This window comes from Rousettus aegyptiacus, unplaced genomic scaffold, assembly GCF_014176215.1.
Source record: "Rousettus aegyptiacus isolate mRouAeg1 unplaced genomic scaffold, mRouAeg1.p scaffold_m13_p_10, whole genome shotgun sequence".
NCBI lineage: Eukaryota > Metazoa > Chordata > Mammalia > Chiroptera > Pteropodidae > Rousettus > Rousettus aegyptiacus.
The window spans coordinates 14,165,900-14,189,026 of NW_023416285.1; the positions used below are offsets into that span (position 1 = coordinate 14,165,900).

General features: G+C 41.7%; 1 protein-coding gene across 2 annotated transcripts in view; it reads right to left on the minus strand.

The window, feature by feature from the left end:
• Window positions 1–312: 312 nt before the first annotated feature.
• The window catches only part of SEL1L3 (SEL1L family member 3), a 93,598-nt gene continuing 70,783 nt past the window's right edge, over window positions 313–23,127 (minus strand). For both annotated transcript variants that reach the window (XM_036227566.1, XM_036227567.1), the window contains exons 17-24: window positions 22,364–22,447; window positions 15,319–15,409; window positions 15,102–15,186; window positions 13,776–13,885; window positions 9,536–9,663; window positions 8,829–8,931; window positions 8,674–8,746; window positions 313–1,455 (exon numbers count right to left, since the gene is read on the minus strand). In XM_036227566.1, the coding sequence (XP_036083459.1) occupies window positions 1,313–1,455; window positions 8,674–8,746; window positions 8,829–8,931; window positions 9,536–9,663; window positions 13,776–13,885; window positions 15,102–15,186; window positions 15,319–15,409; window positions 22,364–22,447 (817 nt within the window). In that variant the 3' untranslated portion in view covers window positions 313–1,312. The remainder of the gene's footprint in view (window positions 1,456–8,673; window positions 8,747–8,828; window positions 8,932–9,535; window positions 9,664–13,775; window positions 13,886–15,101; window positions 15,187–15,318; window positions 15,410–22,363; window positions 22,448–23,127) is intronic.

The window sequence follows — 23,127 nt, forward strand, 5'->3', positions numbered from 1 at the left end:
GCACACATAGGAGGGAGAAGTGGACTTTAGACTTAACCCAGAACAAATTTAAATCCAGCCTCGGAACAGCCAGAAGAAATAATGTCTGATGCTGTGCAAACATCAGGGGGGGCCAGACCTGGAGCTTGGGGTTCCCGGAAAGGGGCCTCCTGCAACTCTACACCCACAAACGCAATGGGTTACCGGAAATAATCCCTTTCATAAGGAGGACTTTTTCTTTTTTTTGCCTCCTGAGGGGAATGCACGAACCTTAGGACTTTGTATGATGACAACAGTAACTATAAGGAAGAAAAAAAAGTCACTTCCCAGGAGTCAATGGTATAAAAATAATTTTTATTTACTACTGTAAATAAAGTAGTGCAAAGAGTAGTTTGGACCCACAATATTGCATTACTGATTTATTTACTACCGTAGCAGCATACAGTGTACAGACAATCTGCTCTTCCTCTCCTTCTTAAACACACACACACACACACACACACACACACACACACACACACCCCTACACAGACTCAAGCAGGCATAAGGGGTGGGGATGAGACTGTGAGCTAAAGGCTTTTTTCCTGCGTATTCCACTGCTGCCGGTCTATTCTAATGGGGTAATTTATGGAGAAGGCTACACGTAAATACTAAGAATTTTCTAAATGTTACTTTATGGGTTGCAATTTAAAAGTGACCAATGTCCAACCATGTCATTGAATGATTCGGAAGCACTACGATCTCAGAAAAATTCAAGGAGAAAAATGTAAACCAATTTACAAAGCCATCGCCTTCCCTATACTTCCAGCCATAAGCTATTTATTTCAAAGTGCCTTAGAACCGCTGGGTGTTGGAAGTCATATTGAAATCTGTTGATTGGACTTCGAGGAGCAGGGCTGCGGCAAACATGTACGAGAATATTGTCTAACTTGTAGAAAAGTCACAATTTTCCGTTATTTAATAAAAGGGAATGAACAAGGGGCTAGGATTCTTAAAATACATTTCAGTGTAAAAGGATTCGGATATGCTGCAGGGCAAACTGTGACTCCCGATACACAGAGTCACCAGAAATGCAGTGACCCAGCTAACCTCCCTGATACACCCCATGATCAGGATGTTCCTTGTATTTGATAGCCTTTGGTACCACTGTCTTCTCTGGGTACCTGCTTGTAATTTGATTAAAAAAAAAAAAAAAAAAAAGACACCAAGTGCAAAATTTGCATTCAGTTGACAAGACATTTAAGGTGTTTATCAGTATAATGCCCTGGCCCCAGCTTGTCAATACCATCTGTTGAAAGGATTCTCTCATCTGGAGAGAACTGTGGAGCGCAGTTCACCCACGTGGCTCCGGGTTATTAGTGACTGTGGGCTGGTCCTGAGCTGAGGCATCTGCAGCTGGAGTCACAGCTGGACTTGCAGCAGGAGCGGTGGGGTCAAGGGAGGCCCCCCCGGCTGGTATCAGGCTGGAACTGTTGGCTGTAGAGACACACACATAACACACACATAACAGGTGGTGAGTATTCACAACCACACCTGGAACCTAGCAAAACCAGGAGATATTGAGTTATCTACTAACTAGATAAGCAACTTTGGACCCATTATCTAGGTTCTTTGGACTTTGGTATCTTCTCTATGGCAGGTGGAATAGATATACTAGGATCTCTCGAGGGTTCTGACCTTCTGGGACTCAAAATTCTGCATTTATGCTGGGACTGCCAGGCAAATATTTTAATTAAAAGAAAAAAAGAAAAACACCTCTTTGGCCTATGTTTCCTGTGGTCATATTTCCCCCCCGTGGTGTTGATGCAGTGCAAGCTTCCAATCAATTAGAAAGGAGCGGTGGTTTTATTGACATCCATATTCCATTTGAATGATGTACCAAATTTGGTTAAATTCATCTATTTAAATGAAACAAATGATTTTATGTACTAAATGTATTAGGTTTAATTATTAGCAATCTAATAATCTATAGTAGGAGGTTAGACCACCATGAACATTAGGGAGGCTTATGAAGTTTTATGTTAGTGGTTTTCAAATGCGGGCAATTTTAGGGACAGTCAGCAATGTCAGGGGACCTTTTGGTTGTCACAGCTAGGGCATGGGGTGCTACTGGCATATGGCAGGTAGAGGCCATGGATGCTACAAAGCACTCTGCCATGTGTGGGACAGCCTCCGGGTGCCAACAGTGCTGAGGCTGACATACCCTGATTTAGGTACTGAGGCCAAGAGGTGTCCTAGTTATAAGATTATGGGCTCTGGAACCTGGTGACTCTGCCCTTCATGTTATGTGACCGTGAACAAGTTTCCCACTCTCTTTCTGCCTCTAAAATATGGAGAAAATAAAAGTCCCTATACGCTGTTGGGCTGTTAGGATTAAATGAGCTAATGTATACAGAGTGCTTAGAACAGTGTCTGGCAGGCACAGGCGCTCAATGAATGTTAGTTATCCCTACTGGTGACTTGGTTTACTGGGGCAATGTGTTTTATTAGTCAGCAATTTCAGGCACATGGCTTGCAGGTTTGATAACAGAGTTGGTGCATTTGTTTCTGGGATGCTCCGATGTTTACCTTCTGAGCAGTCTTGTGCAAATTACTTAACCTCTCTGAGCTGTCGTTTCTTCGTCTGTGAAATGGGGGTAGCAGTCTGCAGGGATGCGTGCAGTATGGCCAGCACAGTGGCCATAGTCTGTGCAAACGATTGCTAGTTTGCTTTTAAGCAGTGATCTTAATTACACTTAGTGATCCTTGAGTCTTTTATGATTTTCAGAAGATGGGACCATTTAAAAATGTCCCGAAATATCCTGAAATGCATTGACTTTAAGAAGATGCCATTACATGCTGACAATATGTCTTTTAGAAAAAAACTTTCAAGAGTTCCACCTCCAAGTACCTATGGTGATCTCCAAAGGGCCATTCTCAGAAATTCAACAAGGGCTCCAAAGCCTCTGCCTTTTCAGGACACATAAAAGAATTCTCCCAGGAAGTCAATACCTTTCAATACCTACAGATCTTCTGGCTCCCGAGACAGGACAAGGGAAGGGTGGGGGTATCCAGGATGTTACATAATGATGTGATGGTTCTGGGTTATCCAACAGATGATCTAACCCTGGCAGTGGGCAGGAGGCCCAGGGATGTGGTACAAAGACCATTCGCTAGAGTCTAGAGACCTGGTCTGGTCACGTCTCATTTACCTTCTACTAATAAATGACTTTGGAATAGATCTGAATGGCAGACATTCCGCTTCTACAATGATTGGATCTCGTAGGCCTTTGTTTCCTCACTCGCAAATCGAGGGGCTTGGATCAGATGGTCCAAGACCCCTTTGGGACCTAAAGTTTATCTTTCTGATGATCTCTGAGGAAGTGAATGAAATACCAAGGCTTGCATTTTTCCTTTTCAAGCGCAGGGAAATGTTTAAATCACCATGGTAACAAGATAAATCAGCAATCAGTTTTCTGATTAAAACAAAAAAGTGCCACTGTGTAAATGTAGAGGGAATGCATAATTAGCATTGCCTCAATTTAAATCTTCTTGTCAGAGCATAATAAAAATGCTCGATATTTCTACAGTAAGCTTGTTGTTACCCATGTTAGAACTCTCCCTCTTCCATCGAGGGTTTGCAATCACTGGACAAGCCCCCTCCAGACCATAATAATTTTCAAGTGGCCTCTTTTTCTCTGCTCACCTGGAATGTGTGTTAATTTGATTACCAGATTACAACCAAGGTAACCAGGAAAGTAAGTATGCTGTTTAAAAAATTATAGAGTGTATTCCAGAGCCAAAGAGAAGTGATTTTTGGATTACTTGCTGCTCAGGGGACCATTTGCTCTATATTACTGGGAATAATCAAGAATTGGCCCTGAGTGGTGTAGACAGACTGCAGCCCATGGGACAAAGGAGGTTCATTGCCTGTTTTTCTATGGTTTGCACGCTAAGAATGGTTTTTACATTTTTAAATGGTTGAACACAAATCAAAAGAAGAGTGATATTTCACAACATGCGAAAAACATGAGATTCAAATTTTCATGTCTTCTGTAAAGTTCTATTAAAAACCATTTGTTTTCATGGATTGTCAATGGCTGCTTTCACACTATAAGGGAAGTTGAGTCAAGACAGAGATGGGCCTTAAAGGCATGAATGTTTATCTGGCCCTTTACAGAAAAAAGTTGCCAACCTCTGTTGCAGACCATTGTAGGAGAAACATCTGCAAGGCCAGTCGATCAGATGGGAGCACAAAGGAGAGAAGAATATGAGAGAATACATTGGGTTAGTCCTGAGATAGTGCAATGTTTGCAAAGTTGAGGATGAGTGAGGGGGAAGCCCTGGAAATTACATGCTATGAATGTAGCCTATTTCCTTTGCGCCTCTGGATCTAGCAGGGCCCAGTCCAAATACGTGATCCACATTATTTAAACACTTCTCGTGAGTGGAGATACTGGGAGGGCACCAGGCTAATGAGACAGGAGACCAGCGAAGCCTCACAGTCAGATCGCTGCGGCTGTAAGGCTACTGCTTTTTTCATGAGTTATCACTTTGTGACATTTTACTGTAATTTTAGTAGAAACCTCATTAATTGGAAATGTAGAGGACAGGAAAAGAGTAGGAAAAGGCTTAATTAATCTTGTTCATATCATCTTCCTCTTACACTAGGGTAACCACTTAGGCAGAAAGGATGAGTTGGCTTAAATTATGAATGTTTTGAATAGGCTGATATTGGCTTGAAAGGTTACTCAGTCATACGTAGGAGCTGGTTGTTTTGCAAATCTTTCTCTGTACTGTGTATTCTACTTAGACATAAAGTTTACGCTGATGCTACTAGCGCAGGACTCCTTCTTTGAAATGGTCATTTACTTTTCTTCTTCCCTTTACCTTCCTTCAGATAGCCAGCGGGTCTCCATGCCTATTTATTTATTTATTTATTTATTCATTCATTCATTCATTCATTCATTCATTTAGTGGTAGGGCAGAAATGGAGATGGTTCTAGACATACTTTGCTTTGGGATTTGTTTGTTTTTGTTTTTGTTTTTTTCAAAAGCCTGAGTCCATTAAGGCAATTATGTTTGGCATTCCTGACAGGCAGGGGAGAGGGCGCATGGTTCGGAGATGTCAAAGAGCCTTCTTGGAGCCTGGGCAGTGGCTGTGCCTGGCTGAGGGTCACACCATCAGCAGAGGCCTCTTGCTGCACCTTCGGCAACCTGAGAGAGGAAGACTTGGTAGGAAAAAGGCTAATGATACTCAGCTTTAGCAAAGGTGATGGGACGCCACGTGACCCAGAAGCTGCAAAGCCAATGGACCTGGAGGGACAGTGCAGGCCCGGGGCACTGTGTGTGCCCTGCTCTCAGCCTGGCACCATATGAGTGTGCCTAGTGTTACCCAAGACCCAGGGACCTTTGCAAAACCTGGGAGGCCTCAACCTCAAGAGAGACGGAGCTGCCTGGTGGAATGCAAGCGAAGAGTCCAAAACGAGTTCCCTCGAAGGAGATGGAAAGGGTGTGCAATGTGTTTTCTGTACTTGTTTTGGTCCCCTTGATAGACTAGTCAATAAATATCATCTTTAGATGCTTTTAAAAAGTGCTTTATGATTTAGAAAGAGTCTAACGGCACAGAAAAACATAGCAGGCTCTGTGCCATACTGAGGTAAACCAAGCTATTTAAGTGCAGACGCTACCTGGTATGGGCATGCTTTCATTGCAAGTAAAATGCCCCGAGGACATTCCTCCTTGGAAGTTACCAGCTAAAACTCCTGGAATTCTAAGCACCTTAGGTCTTATCTTATTTGGTTCTCTCAACTACAATAGGAGGTAGTTGTACTATTTCCACTATTTTACAGATGGGGAAACTGAGACGCAGATAAGCTGCCTCCTTTGTCCAAGGTCACAAAGCTAGTGGCAGGGCCAGAAGTGTAGCAGCCTGAGTCTCAAGCCTGTGCTGTGGGCTACTGTCCTGTGCTGCCAGCCTTCTGAACGTGGGACAGTTCAACGTGGCAAACGTGGTGCAGGACATCACAGAGCACATACATACACTCGGGGGAAATGAAGGTACTGGAGCTGAATGCAGAACGGATGGACAGCTCAACTGAAAGGTCTGACCGTAAGCCAGTAATTTTTAAAAACAACTGACCGCAAAAATGCAAATCATGAAATGACAAAGATCCCTAACTTATAGCACAATCTTTACACAAAGCTACTGCATCTTCCCCCTTCCCAGGGGTGGCAGGTCATGCACAGGACCTTGGCACCCACTCATCAGAGAAACACTAGTGGTAAAATCTGTGCCCTGAGGGTCCCCCTGCAGTGGCTTGCCTCTGATGTCTGCACCTCTGACACCCCCGTCCCATCTCCCTATCCCTGATGGAGCACCTACTTATTTATTTTGAAGCTATTGACAAATTCGCATTTACGTCGAGGACTTTAAAAATGTGAACGCAATTTACTATGTATTTTAACACAACTTTAGCTCTAACAAGGCTGGTTAGAGCTAAACACCACTGTGGGGGCACATTTTGGAAATTGTGGAGTTTTTTGTTTTTGTTTTTGTTTTGTTTTGTTTTTTACTTCAAGACCCTTAAACTCAAAGTGTGCTCCACGGAACAGCAGTGAATGGACATCACCCAAAAGCTCGTTAGGGACGGAGAACCCCTAACCGACAGAACCGGAACCTGCGTTACCCAAGATCCCTGGGCGATTCGCGTGCACATTAAAATTAAGAAGCACTGGGCTAGAATTACATGCCGAAATATATATTATTTTATGATAATTACTTTCTTTCAATCTCTCCTTTACATGGCTATTAGGGCATTATTTTCAAAATATATGCGTAGGCAGGCTAATTGTTATTCATTTCAGGGTACCAAAAATGTGTGGCAAAATATTTCTTATGTAAGAGGACAACAGGTTTGGGGCAGCTGATAATGACTGCTTAAAGTGTGGTGAGTTCGAAAAAGTTTGACATTCTGCTGCCCTACGTCTCCTTTCTTGGACTTTACTTGTGATTTTGGGCAACCACTTTATCCGTTTGGCCCCAATTCTTCATCTGTAGAATGAAGGGCAGAAAATGAAATTATTTTTAAGATCCTATGCAGATTTCACTAAGGCTGGTGAATGGGGGGAAGAAGGGAGGTACGTGCAGGAAGAAGCAAGTGAAAGAGTTTGGGGGAAAAATGAAGAAAATGTGCAAAAGAGCAAAGGACACATAGGAAGGGGACAAATATGAAAGGGCAGCGGGGACAGGGAGATGAGAATGAGAAGGGGCCGATAATGAAGACATGAAGACGGGAGAAAGAGATGACTTCTGATAAAAGCAATTCCGCCAGCCCATGAATTTTCATGGCTACCAGCTGGCACGGAATCGTAAAGACAATTTTCGGCTCCTCTAACGGAATTGCAATTGTAATAATCATAACAATATTTCTACAGAGTAAAAATGACAAAGATAATTTGAAATGGAAAACACTGACAAGATGCAAAATAAATGTGCTCTACCTGGCAACAAATTTAGGGATGGGACAGAATTTGCATGAGGAAAATTTATAGGCTGGCATACCACAGGGCATCAAACCTGGAACGGCTTTTGATGGTTCCCTGTTAACCTCCTCAGGTAAATCAAAGAGAAACAATTCTGTGTTAGCCTCTCGTAACAGAGACTTCTGTCTCACCGTCAAATCTGATATGAAATGTACTCCTTTCCCTTTCCATTATCTGCTCCACAAATGATGACTGCACGAATGCTTAAATGCCACGTCTAGTCCTAATGTACCCATGTGTAAACGCCCCTGTCGGTTTTATGAGTGATTATGTCCCTTTGCAGTCATCCAAGATGGTGGAAAATCATAATCATTTGAGCACCTAAGCATGAGATCACAAATGACAGGCTCATGATCTAACAGGGGAGATAAGCGTAATAGCTAAAAGTTATTGAGAGGGATTTATATGCCAGATAAATATAATAGCTAAAATTTAGCTACAGTTGTCATTCGGTAAGTCTCGTGTGTATTTTTTTCATTGAACCCTTTTAACATTTCTGAGAAGTAGCTACTGTTATAGCCTCATTTTATTGATAAGACATTGGAGGATCAGGAAAGTGAAATAACTCTCCATAACTCAAGTAGCTAATAAGTAGCCAAGCCTGGACTCTAAGCCCAAACAGAAGTGACTACTGCCCTGTACTAGCTCAGAAAAACTATAGTGAGAAGTGGAAACCACACTAAAATACATGTTTGCTTTACATTCCTTCTCAAATCCTGCCTCTGAATCCTTGTGGCTGGGTATTTTTATTCTTCATGAGTGCTTGTTTATCATTCCATTTGATTAGTTATTCTTTGACTAGGATAGAAAGGATAAGACTTCATGCTGGAGGGGGCTCCAGAGCTGGGTTTTAAGGTACACAGACATAGAATTTTGATAGCAGATATATTTTCAATGGCAGAAGACACTTAAGTTCAATTTCTTAAACTTCTTATTTAAAAAATCCCGCTTACTTTGAAAAATATAACCATAATTGAGGCCAGCCAGATATTACGATATACCAGTCAGACATTACAATACACCCCTAGGAGAAGCCCCTACCCATGAATGACCATCCTAACTAAAGGAAATAGCATGACCAATGGCATGAGGAGGCAGAAGGTCCTTTCTCTGGCAGGGAAAAAGAATCACTACATTTTTATACTGCCTTGGCTTTTTATAAATCTTTACCTGAGACGGACTGGAAATACTGCACGGTCCAGGCGATCAACACGGACAGGAAGAAGGTTCCCAGGAAGTAGGTCTGCAAACATCCGAAGCACACATCAGATGACTGACGAGGGACTCGGACCACGAGGGCAGGGCTGGCTGGAGACACTACCTACCAGGGCAGAGTGCAGGGCAGCACCCCAAATAAGCCGGAGGTGAAGGTAGAGCCAGGCCAGGGAGCAGGGGCTCAGGGACTCCTCGCTACTGTGGCTCCAGCACCTGCAGACAAAAAGCACAGGGCACCTCAATGTGTCAGGGAACTTAGGTGGTGCTGCTCAGGACCGGCATTCTCAGATCTTCAAAACCACCTCCTTCTGCTTAGGGACAAGCTGGCACAGTTGAAATGAGAGACAAAGGAATACAGTCAGTTCTAATGGGTGGGGCCTGCCCCGAAATTCTAGGATTCTGGTAGAAATCTCAGAAAAAGATCAGTCTTGTCCTTAGTAAGAAGTGACCAGGTCAAGAAGGCCCCTGAAGCATGGGGGCTGCTGAGCAATCCTGTCCGCGTGTCTGCCCAAAGTCCAGATGTCAGAATGCCTCCCTATCTTGCAGAAAAGCATGGTCCAACAGGACATTTTTTTTTTTTCACTCTCCAGGAAAACCTTGGTCAACAGTTTAACTTCAGATCAAGCTCTTTCTGTATCATAAGCCTCAAATTCTGGAAGAAGGAAGTAAGTTTGGGTCCAGCTGAATGTTCTCTAACTGAAACAAAATCCTTAGCCCTTTTAATAACAAGTGGCATTATAAAAGTAAGTCTAACTTTAACCAAGAAGCAAAAAGCACCCATCTAGGTTGCACAATACTAAAGAGGCTCTGAACTTACCTTTCATACAATTCCTGGAGAATGGAGATGTTATTTGAATGGACAGTTGGGTCAATTTCCAAGAAATCCAAAATGTGATGCGGGATTATAGCACCTTCCTCAATTAGCAGGGCCAGGTTAAAAAAACCCTGAAAACAAGCCACAAAACAACCTCATTAACAACTCATAATAAAACCCAGACACATACCCTTCATCAGAATGTAAACTTTTACAACCTCTAGAGTTTTTTTTCAGTCCCTAAAGCCAGATGGTTTTGTCATCTTCATTGATGAATTGTTTCCCTAAATATATGCATCAAGAAATTTATTTTCAGGAGAACCAGGAGGCTTTCAGAGGATGCTGGGTCCCATCTGCTCAGAAGCCAGTCAACCGGGGGATCTGTCCTTTCTTGCTCACTCTCTCAAAACAGAACTTGCTGGAAAAAGTGCCTTTGTGTCATCGATAAAATCAGAATGTCAAGTTGAAGGCCATGTCCATCACTTATGACTGTGCCCTGGGTCACCATCAGCATGTCAGAAATCTAAAATGCTTTTGTGGCTGGGGATGCTACTCACGACTGAAGTTCTAATACAGAGACTCTTTTATACACAGAATAACAGATGGGTGTTTGTCTCGGTTTTCCTAGGCCAGTGTGGAAAACTTCTCATGACTCCTCTTGGCACAGACCTCCATTCAGGCATGTTTCCCTACCTCTTCCTTATACACCTTGTTCTTGATCCTCAGAGGTAGGACCTGCCTTGTTGGGCTCTGAAGGTCCAATAAAATACCACAGTTAAGAGCCTGATGGTGGAGGTACTCCATCAAGCACAGAAACTATTGTACTGCCTGGTGGAGATGTACGGTCCATCAAGAGCTGAGCATGTGGCCAGACCAAGAAATAAACAAAAATTGATGTGTTGCTTACTATTAGGGCTTTACAAATTTCACTGGATTGTTGCCCTTCAAAGAATTCACGGTCATGTTTTAATGACTTATATCTTCCCTTCCACCTTCCTTTTTAGTTGCCACTGACAACGATCTAAATGAAAATCACCATCCCCCTGGGTTGTATACGCCAGGACTCTCAAAAGCATCCTATGCAATAATCACGATAAAAATAACAGCAGCTAACATTTTCTGAGTGCTTGCTCTACGTGAGGCACTATTCTCTTCTATACATAGTCACTTAATCCTCATAACAACAAACTGAGATAGGTACCATTATCCTCCCCATTTTATAGATGAAGAAACTGTGGCACAGAGAGGTTAAAGAATTTGCTCAAGGTCATGCAGCTGGACAGGAGGTGGAGCTGTGATCCAAACACAAGCAGACAGGGTCCAGAGTCTCCAATCTTAACCTCCATCCTGCTGCCCAATAACCTCTAAGTACAGAAAAGTGTTAAGTATCTTTAAGATGCGCATGCACACACAGAAAGTAGAATATTTCTCCACTCTTTGAAAGTAAGGCGCTCTTAAAACTTGATATATTAGAAGAAAAGAAAAAAATTACTCTATAAAAATTTAGTCTTTGAAGAATAGAAAAATAACAAGATTAAAATAAATGGGAAAATAGGCTAAGGGAATACCTGTATGCAATGTAAGAGCTTAAGGTTCATTATCTACGGGGCAAATGTATAAACAACTAATTATGACTTAAATAGAAAAAAAAAAGTATCAAAACTCCAATAGATAAACAGGCAAAGATTAAGAATAGGGAATTCATATAAAAAATGCTAACAGTAAGTTATCATAGAGAAAGATATGTAAAAGGGTCCACCCCACTAATAAATAAATGCAATTTAGGACAATCCAGAAGTTCGATTTAAAGTTATGCAATTAGCAAAATTAAGTCATGAAAACATCCAGTGTAGACAAGATTTCAGTTATCCTCCTACACTTAACCACTGCTTGGTGATGTATTAATTGGAAAACCTTTTCGGAAAGCGATTGGGCAGTAAACCATTACTAGGTAGCCATAAAACCACTTAGATTTTTTGACTCAGTAATACTATCCCTCAGATTATAAAGAAATTGTTCAAATGGAGATAAAACATGAAAATATGAAAATGTTCATTGTAGCGCTAGCTATAATTACAACCCAATAGGAAATGACCCTATCTTCTTTAATAGACTATAAGTCCCATAAAAATAAGAACATTGTCTATTTTTTTAAATCTTATGTCCCCACCACTAAGCACTGTCCAAGACATGGCAGCACTGAATAAAGATATGCTCAATGAATAAATTAGCAAACAAACAAACAAAAAGTCCACCAACAAGATACAGTTTAATAAATTACAGTCTCTCAGCTCAACAGATATGGAGCAGTTGTTGAGAGTGATAGAGACTGTGCAATAAAATTCACGTATTCCTATAATACGTTAAAAGAGTGGCATGTTCACTCTAGTTAACGTTACAGACACACTTGCCGTGGCAGGGACTGGAAGGGAACATGAAGACGTGAAGGAATAAAGCCTCGGCCACAGGCTGTTCTTTTAAAATTACACTTTAATGTTTTCATAACATTATCTTTCCAAAAAATAAAATCGGATTTAAAAAAATGGTCCAGACCTAATTTTGAGTATCAACAAATATTATCTAATGGAGTTTGGTTCCATACCAAGTCCTTTTAGCACCATTTCCTATTCCATTCCAGAAGAAATAATAACAGAATAGATCATGTCCATTGAGTCAGTGTTGGGCTCAGCGCTTCCCATCAAACATCTCATAAACTCTGAGGTCAGTGCTGTTATTATTCCCAGTTCACAAATGAGAAAACGAAGACTCCGTGATTTAGTGACTTGCCACGTACAAATCACTATGAAGTGATAGAGATGAGAGACTTTAACCCAGGTAAAGAATCTCCCTAATGCAGTGCCTCCTTAAAAAAAAAAAAAATTAAAAAGACTAAGAGAGGGACAAGTTTCCCATTTGTACTCTGTGATCAAATCCCAAAGCACAACACCAGAAACCCACTGCCTATGAGGATAATGACTATTCCAATTTGCATTGTGAAAATGACCCTGAGAACCTCACAGAACTCCAATTAGGAAATGCAGAAGGAATGAGGGAAACAGAGAATCATCATTAGCATAGCACAATAACTGTCACAAGAGCTACTGAAGGATACTAAATTAGTAGACAGCAGTTTGAGGAGAAATGGGATATTTACATAGTCACAGACTATCTCCCCAAGATATCTAGAAATTAGAAAAATATTAACTTTACGGGAGAGAAACCCTGTAGAAGCCATCTTAACCAAGTGACAGAGATCAACCTCACCAGCGACAAGACGTCATGTACGCCTCATATAATAACTTGAGGACGCATCACTTCTGTGCTATCCTTGCCCCAAAGGCATCATCTCAAGCTATTCATGAGAAAACAGAAGCCAGATCAAAATCAGGGGACATTCTACAAAATACTTGATAAGTATTCTTTTAAAGTACCAAGGTCATGAAAGACAAGGAAAGACTGAGGGACCGTCACAGACTGAAGAAGACCAAAGGAAAATGACAACTACATGCAATGTAGGATCCTGGAACGAAAAAGAACAGTAGTGGAAAAACTAGTGAAATCCGAGTAAGTCCGAAGTATACTTAACGGTAATGAACCGATGCTGATGTCTTAGTTTGATAACGGTATTGTGGTTATGAAAAATATCCACATTAGGAGAAGTTGGATGAAGGGAATACGGTAACTCTCTGTACAATTTCTGTCACTTTTCTATAAATCTAAAAATATTCCAAAATAAAAAGTTTCAAAATGAAAGTCACTGAGAGCAAAGTCTTATCGCTGAAGTGTTATTGGCCCAACTATACAAGCAAACCATTTCCCATCTTGACCATATTTCCAATTTCTTGAGTTAGTTTGATGAAATCTCGTACAAAGACTCCTGAGCTTGGAGCCAAAAGACCTAGGTTTAAGCTCCGGCTCCTTCATCTTCTACCTGATGGTTTGGCCTTGAGTAATGTATCACTTTATCATAGTCCTAGTATCCTCTACTATAAAATGGGCATAATAATCCCCACCCCCAAGAGACTATTGTGAGATTGGTGTGAGAAGCACAGTAGATGCTCAATAAAGGGTAAACATTCATGGTTAGTGTCCTCACAGAGTCTTTGTGAGAGACTTGCGACAACGGATAAGAAATGACTTTGTAATCTGTGAAGCGTATGTAGACGGAGGGCTGGTGAGGACTCTACACCTTATAACCTCACACACGGGCATCAGCGCGTCGGCGACACCTCATTGTTGTTACCTGTGAGTCTCCGTCCAGTGCTGCTTGGGCGTACATCTGCACAGACAACTCGAGGTCTTGGGACTGGTTTTGGTGGCCATAGTAGTAAAGGTCGCCCATTTTCAAATACGCTGCAGGACAAAAAAACGCAGGTCCATTTGTCAGGCGTTTTTGTTTTTTGTTTGTTTGCTTGTTTTGTTTTGTTTTCCTTTTCAGACTGACATTTTAACAGTTGGCCCATTCCCATGACTGAGAGTTTCTCCTACCAGAATCCAGATACAGGACATCTTTAGTTTTTTGTTTTGTTTTGTGTGGCAGGAGTAAGAAAAAAGAAAAAAAAAACAAAAACAAAAAAAAAACAAAAACAAAAAACACATGCTGAGGACCCACATTCCCAGACATATTTTTTTGCTTTGCTCGGTAGCTCTCCTGAACGGGTCTGTTTGTGAGCATCACAGCCTGCAACCTCACAGCCCAATCAGTCAAAAACTGGGGAGGCACTTTATTTCACATCAGAAATTTTACAGCCTGGGTTTGATGACTGATAGGTATTTCTTTATTCTATTTATTCTATTTTATTTTTCTTCTGAGGGAAAAGTTTTGTTCGATAGCATATGTATCACTCGAGTGTCCAATCAGAAAAACAGAATCCACATCAGGTAGGTCAAAAGAGGGATTTCAAGCCCTGGAAGGGTGTGTCAGGGAAAGCCAGAAAAGCAAATGGGGAACAACAGACAACCCAGACATCAGCAATGCAGGAAGCTCCTACCATATCTGGGATAAGGATCAGCTGAGACCACAGAGCAGGGACTTCCAGGCAGGAGCTGGGACCACGGAAATAGCAGCCACTGCCAGAGACTCAGGCCCGCCCAAAGCATAGACAGAGAAACACCTGGGCTTTTCCCCTCCCGCCGCCTGCAATGTCCTGTCAGGGTCTCCCAGTGGCTGAAACTAATCAGAAGTCCCAGAGCAAAGGAGTCTGGGAATTGTAGTTCCTCGGGGGTAGCCCCCTACCACACAGAACAGAGCACAGGAAGACAGGTAATTCATGTGAGGGCGAAAAGGCAAACCACGGGCTCAGGGAATCTCCACGATAGCATTCTCTTTTGAATTCTCACTGACCAGAGAAATGGTAGGTCCAAGCACACAATGGACAACGAACGAGGAGACATGCCTTGCAGGAGGCTGAGAGTTGAGTTTGGTCATGATCTTAATAGCAGAGATTTTCACTCTCTTTCCTAATTGTTTAGCAACATCACACTTCACGCAAAGCTGTTAGATGTTCCCTGTTACTAAAGATTAAAAGCCTCCAATGCCTCAATCGAGCACCTGTTTTTCTATACATACCAAACGAAGGAGCATCAATTTGGAAAACAGAGAAATTATAGTATCTCCAAACACAGTTAACACCCAAGTATCTCGTGGCCAGGTCCTAAGGAGGTGAAGGGGGAGAAAAAGTTAATTGATTAATATTTCGCCCAAGTGACTAATTTTGCCTCCCTAAAACCCAATTCATCATCCTTAACCTTAGAGCATCTATTCTGAGAAGAATACATTTACTTACTGGCCTCTCCTCACAGATGTGTGCTAAATTTGTCTGTGACACTTCAATTCCAGTTTCTGCTGCTAAAACATAATACAGCAAAGCTTCGTGCCTAAAAATAGATGATTAATAATAAATTTCATATAGTAGCTTTTACTAATATTCACAAAGAGCTTGATGTTCAAACAGAAGGGCATGAAATAAGCAGTTTTTTTTTATTAAAACCACAAAACCATGAGTTTTTTTTTTTTTTTAAATAAATACTGTTGTTAAAAATACTGCATGCACTGATTTATTTTCTGTCTTAAGGCTGAAGTGACAGATAAGGTTGGGAGCTAGTTGATACAACAGCTACCTCTACTGGCTGAACTGCAGGTCGAATGCGAGGCTGGGTTGTCGATTAGCCCTCGGTCCTTGATTTCTTCCATCCTCACTTAAGAGGAGATAGTGGTATTAAGAAAAACTCCCGTCCTTTTGAGTCCTGTTTTGCGAAAGGCTTTACGGGGCTTAGGATTCTGAAACGGCCTTAAAGTTGAGCTTTTGTGGTACATTAGAAGTTTGGCAAAGGAGAGGCAGTTTTCCAGAGGCTTGATAGCAATGGTCAGAAACACCCATAAAAAGATAAATGTTTGACACTACTATAATTAAATAATTGCAAAACAATGAGAGACCACTTCTCATCTGTTGACAGGTTGACACACGATTCATAACACGGATAACGGCCAGGACTTGGGGAAACGGACATATTCTTAAAACCACTGTTAGCGGTTAAGCTAATTAATGCCATGGTTCCGTGTGGGAAGTCTTACAATTGCACAGATCACTTGGGCCAACAGTTCTTCCCATGAAGCTTTATTCTAAAGAAACAATTAGAGACATGTGCAAAGATTCTGTGGCGAGAATTTATGGCAGAGCTGTTTAAAAGAATGGGGGAAAAGAGAAACTGGAAACAATTTAAATATTTGAAAATCAGTGACTAAATTAACCTACGGCGTCGCCACTTTCCAATGAGGCCATTAAAAACGTTGTGGCAGAAAGATGGCTATGCAAAATTTTTTACTCAGTGGAAAAAAAAAAGGTAACATAAAAACCAGTGCAATTCCATTTTCATGAAACAAAAATAAATCTGCGCACTCACAAGTCCACATACACACAGGTACTTATATATGTAGAGGAAAAATAAAACCTAAAAATTATCTACCAAAATGCTAACAGTACTTATCTCTGGTGAGAACGCAAGTCATTTTTATTTTCTACTTTTGACTTATCTGATTTCCTCCATTTCCTTTGTGTCACCCAGTTTACGAGTAAACATTTATTTTAACCATAAAAGGTTGTTTTGAAAGCTTATTTTTCACTTTAAGGAGCTGACATTAAGAACTCTTAATTTTAGCTCCATCTAGGAAGTGGTGTGGGGAAAGGAGGAGGAAGGTCGGGTTAGAGGGAGTAAGGGAAGCAGATTCTGAAATCACCTTTCCTACACCGCGAAGGCTGCTTCTGGCGGACCATCCCTTGGGGACAGAGAGAGGTGACTGGGGAGTCAAATTAGGACAGCAGACGTTCAATCAGACATATTGCAGGTCATGGGCCACGTGGCTGCTGAGTGGGCTGATTCTTGGTCTCCGAGACACCCAAGGCAGCCGACCAATTAGCCATGACTCATTTTAAAGAGACACAAGGCTGGCTAAGCAGTGTCCCCTGCATAGGCGAGCCAGCTAACGAGACACAACTGCAGCCGCGAAACCGCCACGAAAGACGCCCAGACATTTTCTTACATGAACTGCAAAAATCATGTGTGGTGACAAGAATCCTCAGAGCAGATGGGGGGTATGAGAGGGAGGTACAGCAGAAAGTCCCTGTCATTCCGTAATAAGATCCTGTTCCGAAAGTCTCAAGTGTCTTCGGAGTCACTCAGGCTTACCCCAATGTCTGTTTCCCTCAGGGATGAGTGAGGGACGGTGCATACGTTCCAGCCCAAGGTCAAATGTCAAGCCGGCTCCCCCTGCTGCCATCACTGGATAGAATGTGACTCATGTTATTAAAATGTAACGAAATTGAGCTTTTCTTAGAGGACTATTAGGATTTGGGCAGGGAGGGCACAAGGTTGACACTCGCTGCAAAACAATCGCTATGATAAATTTTATAAAGCAATATCTTATCTCTAAAGTTAGTGTGATGGTGGTGGAGGGAAGGGAGAAATAAGTTCATAGGAAGACTTCCACTGCCCGATTGCCGTATTGGAAATTTCATAGCATCCTCGAGCATGTCCTTTGAGGAAGCACTGTAATCCATCAAAAAGATGTCTAAAAACATTGATGTCGACGAAGTACTGAACAGAAATGCACCGCTGTCTTCCATCTTGCAGAAGCAACATTCAGAGGCCAGTGTATGGCGATTCCGCCACCATTCTTTTTCACATAGCAAAGAGTGGACTGCAGGCGAGGGTCAGATCACTGAGGACCAGACTTGCTCAGCTTATTGAGACTTCTGAGACACCCCGCCTCCCTAGAAACCCTATCTGCATTGGCTCTCCCTCCCAGCACTTGGCTCTTACTTAATTGTGTTTCAACAGAAATTGCCCGAAAGCATTAATTAGAGGTATTGCTATGTTCATAGTCATGAAACAAAACATTTCCTCAACATTTGCTATTGCAGGAAGCCCAAAGACGCGCCACACAGAACTGTACTGCCTTTCCTGAAATTTCCGCAAGGTTTAGGAAGCCAACCGGAGCTTCGAGTTTCGTTTCCAATGCACTAAAGTGAAATTGTCCCCAAGACAGTGATTCTGATGGCGGTGGGGAGGGGTGGATGCAGAGAGGAGGAAATACAAAGCATGAAGTTAGGGGCACGTTTGCTCTTCCCCCACTTCAAAGATGGCACATATATTTATAGAACTTTCCTAATGATGCTTCTTAATAATCAATTCTCAGGCTGCTGGCTGCAGATCGTGAATCTGACTACCTCTGAGCAGGTTCTCACGCAATTATATTATTTTCCCTGTGTTCCTTTCTGCCAATGCCTGAAGCGGCTCAAACTGGAAGGATGAATAGCAATCCTGGGGTGGGATTCGGGACCCCTGCTCTGTTGCAGAAAGGTGACTCTCTTTCGGCTGGAACTCGGCATGCCTGCTTGTCTTGCCTCGAGCCCACCATAATTGGGCTAACCTCTTGGGTTAAGTATTTGGGTGTATTTAAGACAAAGCACAATAAAAACATGTGGTTCACAGATAAAACACACGTAGGGGTGAGGCAGGGAGAAACGAAACATGACAGATGGACTCTTCTTAGCTGACTTCTCTGGCGTCCAAGGACAGCCTCAGGCATGACGATATTATCTTCTGCATTATGCCTGGACAGCAAAAAGCCCTTTTCTCGACCATGCTTCTCTTTTGCGCTCTCCCACATAAATCTTAGAACAACACAGAAAAGCACAGGCTCATCAAACTGACACGTGTAATTTGAAAATAATGTCCAGAGTAAATTCACTTGCAGAAAATGTAAAGAGGGGATGGGCTTGGGACATTGATAGATGATTTAGTTCTGTTACAGCAAAATAAATGGTGCCCCAAAAAGTCACATTGTGGGGAAGCCACACTCGGATATGTTCTGTTTAACCCCTGGGACAAGTATGGGGGGCTTGGAGAGAAGGAAGAGACAGAAGAACTTTGCCTCGGGTATATTTTGACAAAGACTCTCCCACTGTAAGGCTAGATGTTTCTTTCTATTGATGTGGGGGAAAAAAAGGCCTCGAATTCAGATTGAGATTTATCTTTAATAAAACTTAGCATCAGCATCGAGATTGGCAAGGATGTAGAGAAACAGAAATTTATATGTGGTTGGCAGGAGAGTAAATTGACACCATCATTTTGGGAAGCAATTGGCATTACTTGTAAACTCTAACATGCGCCTGCCCTGTGACACTGCTTTTAAGTTTATATTTTAGAAAAACTCTTCCTCTGTGTGTCATGATATATATTTTAAAAATGGCCACATTGTCCTTAAAAACAAAGAAATGGAAAATAACCCAAATATGTGTTAGTATGAGAACCAGTAAGTACATCGTAGTATATGACAGGAGCAAAAATGAATGACCTACAGGAACATGCATCGAAATATATAAATCTCAGAAACATAGTGCTTATTTTAAAAAAGCAGTTAAAGAATCGTATAGAATAACATTCTGATACTATAAAGCTCAGAAACAAGACAAACAAAATCTATTGCTTAGATAGATTAATATATCCGCATACATCAAAAACTATAAAGAAAGCAAGGTTCAGGACGATAGTTTCTTCTGAGTACTGGGGGTGGGGTTGGGTTTAATCTGGGAGGAACATGCAAGGGGCTTTAAGAGTTCCTTTTCTTCAGTAGGATGGTAGGTTTACGGGTGTTTGTTTGACTTAGGTTTTGGAACCTACGTATATGTCATATTATTTCACATATATCGACTATTGCGTGATAAAAGGACAAACAACTCAAATGATTCGTGCCACTTCTCTATCTCGAACGCTCTTCTCCTTTTGCCTGGATTCTTAACTCACCACGCGACCCCCCGCCCCCTACCACCCCCCACTTCACGCTCTCCCTTCTCTTCACAATCATTCACAGTCGTTTGGTTAAGCATCTCAGAACCCAGCTCTGTCACGTAACCACTCTCTCTCAAAACTATTGATGGCTCCCTGCTGCACCACAAATTAAGTAAAAAGTGTACAACCTGCCATTCAAAAGTCCATAAAGCACACCTCTTTGGTCTTGAGATTATATATATATCTCACTCCCTTTTACCATTCTTACCCTAAAGGCAAACTGGTAGCTTAATTTTCTAGACATTCCCAGAATTTTCCTATCTCTCTGGTTTTGTTCTTGTGATTCCCTTCATCGGACATGCAGTTCCCTGCATGGCCTGGTGGACATTCCACCCGCTCCTCAAGGTCATATCATCTGCCACCTCCATTATAAAAGGTGGCCTAAGTCCCCCAAACCAAATAGCATCTCTCCTCCTCGGAATTGCTCATGCTCTTTATATACTGTTCACAGTGCTTAAGGTTAATATTCGTTCTGTCTATTTGCCTTAGCTCATTCGCTCGGTAGTTTTTGAGCCCTTTCCAGGTGCTGCTAGGTCTTAGGCACTGGAATACAAATCACAGGGCAATCAACAAGTAAAAAGCAATCATGATCCATGGAAGGAACAGAGGGAGTAAAGAGTCAGGCAGGGCTTCTGGGCATAATGAACAGCAAGTGCAAAGGCCCAAGGGTCAGACAGAACGTGGGCCTGTGAGAAGCTGCCGGCAGTTCAGCATGGAGACTAAGCAGTGAACTTCCCCAAGCCCTAGTCGTGGCGCCCCCTGCAGCCTAGGCGAGGTGCCTGCATGTAAGTGCACTCGGTACATACAATACGCTGAACTGAACCCAGATTCACAGTGTAGAACACACTTAATTCCTCCATCCCCTCCCCACCAAAAAAAAATCAATCTCTTGTGGCTGAATATTCTACAAAAGACAGCAGGCCACAAAAATCTTAATTCACCTTGACCTTCATAGCAAATTTTTAAATGTCAAAGTGCTTTGTGGTGTTAAATTCAAAAGTAGGCAAGGAAGCTAAGCTACTGAAAGATACTCTCTTTATGGAAAAAAAAAATGTCAGACATTCTGGGGTGTGTATGTGTGTATGCATGTGTGTGTGTGTGTGTGTGTGTGTGTGTGTGTGTGTGTGTGTGTGTACTGGGGGTGTTTACAGATGCGTTCTACCTTTGGGAAAACCCCACATAAAAACATTTTGACATCTGAACGCATAGTTCCGCCCTAGGAAGCTTATGGAGAGCAAAGGGTGGGAGCAGAGAATGAGTTAAAGTCAAATTTGGGAGTTTGATGAACTGAAGCTCATTTGGGAAACAAGACAAAACAGCACAAAAATTGTAAGGCATATCAACTGGAAAATAATAATTTCATTAAAAATTTCTTTCCTACCATGCAAAGTGAAGCCACAGATTAACTTTCACAGGATGATGATAATAAACATTTGTATTGGGTGCTTTTTTTCATTGGGCTCATTTCCCCTGCATTATCTAACTTAAAAATCTCCATCACTGAGATGCTGTCTGTTGATTACACGGGCACCCATGGACCAAAGGAGAAAATGGTGTTCTTTTGGACTTATGTTTTAATTTTTAATTAAGGTTCAAATCAAAATATGATTGATGATAAGTCTGATCTAATGTCTTTGAGGCAGTGGACCAATGGGATATGTGCTGATTTGCATAGCCTTTTTAGTTACTGCTGAAATACCCAGATCGTTTAGGCAATAAACCAGCCAAGAAAATGTAGCCCAAGGGAAAAGTAAGATGGAATGCTAGGACTGGCAGAAGAAAATAAGATGACAAAGTCAGGTAGAGTTTGAAGAAATGTGCCCTTATTCGTACAGTCAAGTAACAGCAAATAGGGGAACTGGAAGTCTTCACATACGGTGCCATAGGGTGTTTGTTCATCGTCCCAGCGAGTACAGGATGAGGTTTGCTAGCATCATCAGAAAAAGGTGAGAAAGGGGAGTTCGATTGGTTGTAACATTAGAGGTTTCATGAGGGACTTCCAGCAACCCTAGGCACCTGGCCCCGGAAGATGCAGCAAAATATCTACGAAAGGATGCAGCCTGAGACCTAAACACACTGCTCTCCTTTCTTCCCACGAACAAGGTGGAAATCTTGGGCCTTCTGTGGCTGCCAGTGAGAGGCAGGGAGTGAGCCAGGATCCCCCATGCTGTCTCCAGACTCTGACACCAAGAGAAACAAGCTTGAAGGGAAGTCAACACATTCATGTGTCTCTCAACTTGATGAATGTGGATGCTCCCCCTAGAGAACTAATTTTTGTGTATAATTAAACATGGAAATGCTATGTTTTCCAATCAACAGCCAATCAGTCTGTGATACTCTGAATAGTAGTACTGAGAGGCCGTGATTTCTCTGCAAATTGCTTTCTTGGTTGCGTTTTAAGATTCCATCTCATAAGACTACAGTGACAGATTGAAAGGTCAGGGCTAAGAGAGTTCACGGCAATGTGGGTCCCGAACTTACCATGAGCCCTCCAGGTAGGCGTTGAGGCCTCTGCGGATGACATGGCCCAAGTAGCCATTTTTCTCAGCTACGTGCTTTGCCCATCTGAAAAGGAAAGAGAAGAGAAAATATCCGAACTGTGGCAAATTAAATAATTGCTTTTTTCTTCGTATGATCTCAATAAATCCCACTTGGGGAATATTTTCCTTGTTCGAATTTTTATAAAGCAACAAACCAGAACTGAATGTTAAGAAGGTAAAGAAAGATGCATTTTGAGAGCTTTGCATTCAATGCTCTTGCTTATGAATGCTGAGGAGGTGTCATTTATGGAAATAAGCACATGAAATTTTCCTAATGAAAAATATCCACCAATATGGAAAAAGATCATCTTTATCAATAGTTCTAGTACTCTCTCCATTAAAATATGTTTACTGATTTATTATAAAGTCTCTCTGTTTTGTTTCTGTTCCCTCGTTTATCTTGGGGGAGTTTATTGATAATGAACTAGTCTGTTATAATCTTTAGATTTACAACAACCAAAAGGATAGATATTACAAGAATACATAACTAACAAGCGAATGAAAGGGGACTATAGGATAATGTTTATAAATACTTGATTAACACAAAGGAAAGGCAAGAAAAGAGAAAAAGGGCACAAAAATAGGTGGGACAAATAGGGAATAATTAGTAAAATGGTAGATTTAAAACCAAATGTATACATAATTACCTTAAACATAGGTGGTCTAAATACTAAAATTGTCAGACTTAATAAAAAACCAATTATA